This window comes from Lontra canadensis, unplaced genomic scaffold (assembly GCF_010015895.1).
Source record: "Lontra canadensis isolate GAN:19392208 unplaced genomic scaffold, GSC_riverotter_1.0 scaffold46, whole genome shotgun sequence".
Taxonomy (NCBI): Eukaryota; Metazoa; Chordata; class Mammalia; order Carnivora; family Mustelidae; genus Lontra; species Lontra canadensis.
Window position 1 is genome coordinate 8812712 of NW_022631040.1, and position 7215 is coordinate 8819926.

A 7215-nucleotide genomic window follows, 5' to 3' on the forward strand; every position below is an offset into this window, starting at 1 on the left:
TAAAACAAACTGTGGCTGACAACTAAAGTAATCATATAATACTTTTTGAGCATCTGAAGTGTAAAGTTCATTAGTTCTAAGGTCAGCATTTTAATGCAACAGCCAAATTTTATTCACATCATCAGTCGCAATCTGCAAGAGACAGCTGTAAAAACCAGGTGGGGGCTTTAATGCTGCCATAACTAGTAAAATCAGTACCAGTCCCTGAAAAAGCCCGCCACATTTTTTAACATAATATACTAACCAAATTAAACAAAAATTTCCTAAGGATCTTATTATCCCAAAGAGCATTGTCCCGAGTTCTGGTGGGAGTTTTCACAGCAATTTTGAGGGGGGGATGCTGGAATATCAAGAGGTACATCACCAGGTCATTTAAATGTTATTTTTCTTTAGTTGTCATTTACACATAAATGAAATCAAAAAGAACAGCTCCAGACCTTGTGGGAAGATGCCATTTAAAGGAAAGAAAGGAAGACAGATCCTTGTGTTTAACCAAATGTTAAATATTTTTTATTTTACTCACCTGCACACTAAGATGAATCCATTTCTTCACAAGAATTCTCCCCAGTGTCATTACTTTTATTGGAGGCTGCAAACCATTTACTGTGCGATAATAAAACATGGTCTCTTTCTCGGATATTGTAAGTTTGAACACAATCTGCCCATCCGCTGTCTTTTCTATAACACACCTTAGGAAGCAACCAAGAGAGAGAAAAGATCAGCATCCAACCAAAAGACATGCTAAGGCATTGTGCAGTTACAGTGGTGTGAAAATTACCCCAAACTCCCCTCAAAGGGGCACCCAGTGAATGAGTGTCTGAATGCCATTATATTCAGAGCAAGTTATACTCTTATACTCCAATTAAGAAGCCCTTTAATTAAAAAAAAAAATAGGAATTCTTATTTACAATATACTCCCCAGAACCTCAACACCTTTTATGAGATTCATGATGAAAACGAAAGTGCTTGAATCATCGGGCAAAACCAACATTTAGCCTGTTGGCTCATTAGTCTTCTGCTATTTCCTTTATAGGAAGAGGTACAAGACACGATGTCCTGCTTGGGGATTGAGTCATCCGTGCAAAAAAAAAAAAATTTTTTAATGTAAAGAGAATTTACTGTCCATAGAAGACTCAAAAGTGCTAGCCCTGAAGTCAGAATTGCTCTATTGAACTCCCATGATGAAATGGAGAATGGACAACTGCACGCAGACTCTACTTACTTCCTCATCAACTGGCCAGAAGCCAAAGCCAGTGTCTGTAAGAGCTCTCCATGGCCACACAGCCCAAATGAGGCACTGACAGGACATTAATGATCTTGGATGAAAGGTCATACAATCTTCTAAAGACAACAGTGAAATAATATTTTGATAAAACAGAAGAACGTTCAGAAATTTTCTAGGTCTTACATCAGGCCAATTACCCAGTTATTTTTTTTTAAATCTATTCTCTCCTCATCATAGTGGCACACTTTTCCCATCCCTGTAAATAGACAAATGGTGTTTTTATAAATGTTTATTTTCTACGTTAATTTATGTTTCATATAAATGATCTTATGTTGAGTGTATGATTGCATGTTTCGGGCCACTCTGTGCCCCCTGAGCAGAAACAGCCATGAAGCGAAGCCTCATTCCTCTCTCTCACATTTCAATCTAGAGAGTCAACTTCTTAGCAGAAGAGAGAACATGATGAATGCTTGCTAGTAGCCTCCTGAGTGGATTACTCCCAAAGATCTGCTATTTAAAGACAAGTATCATTGACATTAGCTATTAACATCTCCCCAAATAACTAGCTCTTAAAGATACCCATCAACCTGCATGTCACAGACAAGAACTCAGCAGGGAGGAGAACTTCACCAGGTCATGGAGGGGTCTGGGTCCTTTTCTTCACCAGCTGCCTGCTACTCAGCTCAGGCATATCCAGGGCCATGCCTGATCCTGGAACCCTTTTCTCTGGTTCAGGGTAGCTTGAGCGGCCTTCGTTGGTGTTCAGTTAACACACTGTGCTGCCTTAGTCATGGTACCAATCGATCTGTCTTTCCCCATCAGCTCATGAGTTTTCTGAGCACAGCAGAACCAGGTATACAGCAGACCCAAACACCAAGGCTTCGAAGATCAAATCGAGAAGAGGAATCATCAAAGAAACAAAGGTAAGATAGGGCCAACCAAGAACTATTGCTAAGGAGGTTTTAAAACTTTCCTTAAAGGTCACATTTTCCACAATTTATTCCTTCTCACTTGCATGTATTCTTTCCTGGAGTTGAGAGGTGAAAATAAGATCGGAGACCACTTAATAGTTACTATTTTACTGTTTTCCTATATTTTGTATATTTTTTGGTGATAAAGTTATGACAACAAGGATATTTTTAACACAGGCAAACAGGTTCAACTTTATAGAAATTCTCCTGTGATTTTATTTTTCTTTTAACCCTCTGGTGGGTTGATATTTCTAAATCCCTGGGATGAAATTGCTGTCCCTTGACCCTCTGCCTCCAGGTGTCCAGGTCTCAAACAACCTAAGAAGAGTTTGCCTCTACTCATTTTTCTTGAGTTTTAAATCAACAAGTTAAAATTTGACCATTACTCAAGAATATATTTGCCAAATGCAGGCTTATTTTCCCAAGCTTACTGAAAATGCATTTCTTAATATGTTATTGATTATCTTCCTTGCTATTTTGTTTGCTTGTAAACATACTAGCTTTGGTAGATAATGAATGTGAGAGGAAGGCAGGTAGCAAAATATTTAGGAACTGGATTTATTCTGCTCCTGGATAAACAATAATTGGATAATCCATGCTTTGTTTGTTTTACTTATCTAGTGCAAACACCCCGAAATTCCCCCAATTCCCACAGTTATTTTAGTTTTGAGAATGGAAACGACCTTGATGCATGGAACTCTTTAGACCGTAAACCATGTGCCACTGCCTCTATCAATACCCCTGTCTTGTTTATACAAAATGAAACCAATAGAAGAAGAATTTGGTAGAGATTCATACCATGGGAAAAAAAAAAAAAAAAAAACTTGGGGAAAACATAATTTTCCCTAGCCATATTTGTCAACAGACAATTTTTAAGTCTCTTTGGACCCTTTACATAAACTGAGTGGGTTGGATTTACTGACATTTCAAACAGTAAAAGAACAAAACAAATAAACAAAAAACCTAAGGTTTGCTTTTATAGGAGATACAGAAATAGAGATAATGGTTTGTGATCATTTTAACTCCAAATGAAAAAAAAATGCCAACTTTCACTTGGCAAATTAAAACTAAACAAAAAAGACATTTAAGTCATATTTGCTTATGAGATCATAAGACTTTTCTGGTTTGTTTCACAAGTTTTTAGATATTTGGCCAACACTCTCAAACAAAGAAACTGTCAGAAGGGGAAGAGCCAAAAACCCTACAGGAAGACAAAAGATAAGCAAAAAAAAAAAAAGAAAAAAAAAAAAGGTCTCAAAATTTCCTTACTTATTCAAATCTCCAGATTGGCTGTAAACAGGGAAAACACATGAGAGGTCAGTTTTAGAGGCTATTACAGAATGAAACACAGGTGATTATACAGACTAACAAAAAATAATATGAAGGAAGCCCCCAGTCCACACTCACCAGAAGCATTTCTACTATGATCAATGGCATAAATGCTTTTGGGACTCTCTTATGCATATATATATATATATATATATATATATATATATATCCTATCAGAAAACACCACAAGGTAAAGGGTCAAAAGCTGTTATGTTCTCAGAGTTAGAGGATTAGTCACGTATTCAACTCATACGATTGGGTTATCTTCCATGAGTCAAACAAACATCTCTTCCTGGGAAAATCAGGATGAATAAAACACAGTCCTAAGCCCTCGGAGAGCTCTCTGCCTGATGAAAATTTTACACTCTGGCAGGAGTGGGTTGCTTATAAAAACCTAGATCAGAACTTAGAAAACAGCAGTCATTTGTACCACTAGCCCCTACATGTTAAAACTCACACTAAGCCTGGCTGAGCCTTTGAAGGCCAAGACCAAAGTATTGACTCAGTGGCTGGGAGATAAATGAGACGGGGAAACAGATCTGCCTGCAATGAAACTGTCTTAACATATTCTTTTTTGAGGGCTCACTTCACCCATGAAAAAGAGGAACAAAATCTAAATTTAGGGGAGAAAGTCTGGAAAGGAAACCTGAAGAGGAAGACTAGCCAAGAAGTTGACCTTCAATAGCGCAAATTCCAGGGTTAGCCTTCATTTCTAGTTTAGAATCCATGTGGCCATCATCATCACTACTACAGATCGTCCAGGACCCTAGGAAAACTTACACTCACTCTACTACTTACATTACACCCTCTCGCTCAGGTTTCAGCCACACGGCTAAAGTAAATGACGCCGCCAGCCTCGGAGAAGGAGGAGAAGAAAAGCAATTCTTGTGACTTCCAAAAATAAAACTTGTGGAATCGCTCTGGCAGTTGGGACACAGATCACGCTCGTCTGCTGTGATGCAGCTCCTGAGGCCTTTGGAAAAGAGGGCCGTGTAGATGGGAGTTGAAGATCTATAGGGGCAATCCTGAATGCAAAGCCGCTGGGTACAGAACCCGAGAGCCGCAGCAGCAGAGCTGTGACAGAAAGTGCTTCGGTCTGGGAGTCCACACGTCGCTTGGGTTGGCACAAGTGACACGTTCTTGAAAGCTCCCACATTCTCCAGCCTTGGGAAAAGACCCCGCGAGTCAGCCAAGGAGACGGTGGCGAAATACATAAAGATCAAGGTTTCGGTGACATGGGTCAAGAAGCAAAAGCCCAGGGAAAGAGCCCAGCCATTCATGTTCACCAAAAAGCATGCTTCTCCTAGCAAAGCATTCCTAAGTAAAAAATAAGGTCAATGCCACTCGCCAGCCACACTTTGAAGCAGGGTGCTCTAAGTGATGTTGAGATACTCCATTTTCAGGAAACCACATACACGTTTTCACACCGAGGTAACACCAGAGACATTCTGGGCTATGGCGAAGGCATGAGTAGCAGCTGGTGTCTGGGAAGCAAAAACAAAGTGTCAAGGAAAAGCTGCTATGTCGTTAAAATTTAAGTTCATCCCAGGCTTGAGCCCCCGACAGAAAACATTGTTGAAATTCTCAAAGAAAAAACACTTGGAAGTACATTGTCTAGAGGAAAAGACTCCTTCCTTTGGTAACTCTTCATTTGGGGGAGAAATCAGATACCGGAATAGTCCACAGGACAACCAGTCTTATAAATAGAGCTATACATGGATACATATATATTTTTGTGCCTATATTTCACCAGCAGCCATTTCGGATTACCACTCTACCCCAGGGAATTAGCGCTATCTACTTAACAAGGGAAAGAATTGCATAGATTTTCTTTCCACACACACCTTATGTTGTAGCCCACAGCTAACTTACAGCTGTCCGAAATAAAGCTGGCAAAGCACTTTGGGCCTTCCCCCCCATCCCAGCATGTGCAGCAACTTTAAGCTCACAGTAAAGCTGATTAGAAACCCAACACCATCTGTCTGTCCTATGCCTTAGTATTTAGCAAACGTTTGTGTTCGTGTTTCCTCATATGAGTATGTATTTGTAGGTTAAATATGGACCCCTAATACTGCGTAAGTAATTGTCCTGATAAATAAGCTGAATTACCATTTCTTTATTGCATTTCAACCAGTCCCCTCAGTGTGACAAATGGCTCTTCACAGGACCGCTGTCCCTCGTTGCCTGGCAACGCTGCGGTAACCCCTGGGTCACTCTCAACAAATAGGACACAGCAGCAGGAATGCAGCAAGGAAGACCTGGGTGCCCGAGGAGAGCATTCTGCACAGCAAACACTTGGTTACCTGAAACTCAGAGCCTCAGAGCGCAGTCTGCTTGGTGGCCCGTCCGGAACTGAGCTTCCCAAGCTTTCAGCAGGTGCTTCAAGCAGTGGGAGGGACCTGGATGGGGCCAGGCCTGCATAATTTTAAAGTAGCAGTACACCTGATCCTTTAATCCCCTTCGTGCCCCTCCCCTTGCCCGCTTTCAGGCACCTCCATCCATTTAATCATGGAATCGAAATGATCTGCCACTATTAGTAACACAAGGAGTCATTTCTAGGCTTCTCTCTTTTCTGGGGAGCAAAATGGAAGTCTAAACCTTAATATACTGAAGCGCTAGAAGCTTGGTTCATGGATGTAAGTTTCTCTTATAGCTGCCTTCTTCGCCCCTGGAGACCCTGTTCTAGATACACATTTCTCTCCATCGTGAGGAGCATCTGATGGTATTTCTATACGTTGCATCTGGAAATGGGAGATTTTTAATTCAACTACAGAAGCAATAGGACTATTGACTTTTTAGCTGCCTAACTGGATATGAATATGTATATATTTATGAGTGCACGTTTGATATCAATTCTATCTAGGACTCTCTCTTTTCTACTTTCTGGGATATCTCATCCTAGATGAGAAATATCCTGAAGCAACTGATAGTTCCATCGCTCCAATCTTGTAGATGGAAATTTGTCCGGGAAACAACCAGTCCTTTGTGGTTCTGTTTTCTATAAGTTATCTTACTTAGAGACATGTTTAGAAACGAGAGAAATGTTTTATGGTGTTTTTTTATTAGTAAGGCAGCCGGAGACAAGCCCCAAGTGTCATCTCTTTACCTTCCTCTACTTTCTCTTCAATGAGAGATCTGGAAACCACAACCTTTTGTATATCAACCTGATCAGAATTAGTTGCTTCTAGAGGAACCTTTCATCTTTTGTCAAAATATCCTATTTTCTACTTGTTGATTATTACAATCTTGCAAGGGCAAATTTCATTAAAAACAAGACCAGCTCATATGCAGGGCCTTGAGAATTTGGGGGAAATTGAAAATAGATACGTAGGAGGCAGTGAATTAGACAAATGCATTATTCAGACCTGTTACAAAACACTCACGTTTGTCTTTTAAAAAGTTATTCAATCAATGGCTTCCCCTTATGCCTTGTGAATCCAAGGCCTAACTTTTTAAATTGTGTAACTACAGTGTATCTTTTGGGTCACCATTCTGGGGACAAGAATTCTTCTACCACATAACTGCTGCTTTGTAGTAGGAAGTCATGACTCAAAATAGACAATCTAAGATTAGCGATTCTGCTCCACGTTCAGAAATTCTGCCTGTAACTTGCGAAGGCAGACAACGGATTGACACATCTCTCAACTTTTGCAGTTTGGGCCTATCAATCCTGAGGACACGTCAGTTAAA

The 7215-nt window shown here is 40.2% G+C and overlaps 1 protein-coding gene across 1 annotated transcript in view; it reads right to left on the reverse strand.

Annotated features, from left to right (window-relative positions):
- The window catches only part of USH2A (usherin), a 678599-nt gene extending 673794 nt beyond the window's left edge, over positions 1–4805 (reverse strand). The window contains exons 1-2 of the mRNA XM_032872913.1: positions 4324–4805; positions 524–689 (exon numbers count right to left, since the gene is read on the reverse strand). Coding sequence (XP_032728804.1) covers positions 524–689; positions 4324–4805 — 648 coding nt within the window. The remainder of the gene's footprint in view (positions 1–523; positions 690–4323) is intronic.
- Between the last annotated feature and the right edge of the window lie 2410 nt (positions 4806–7215).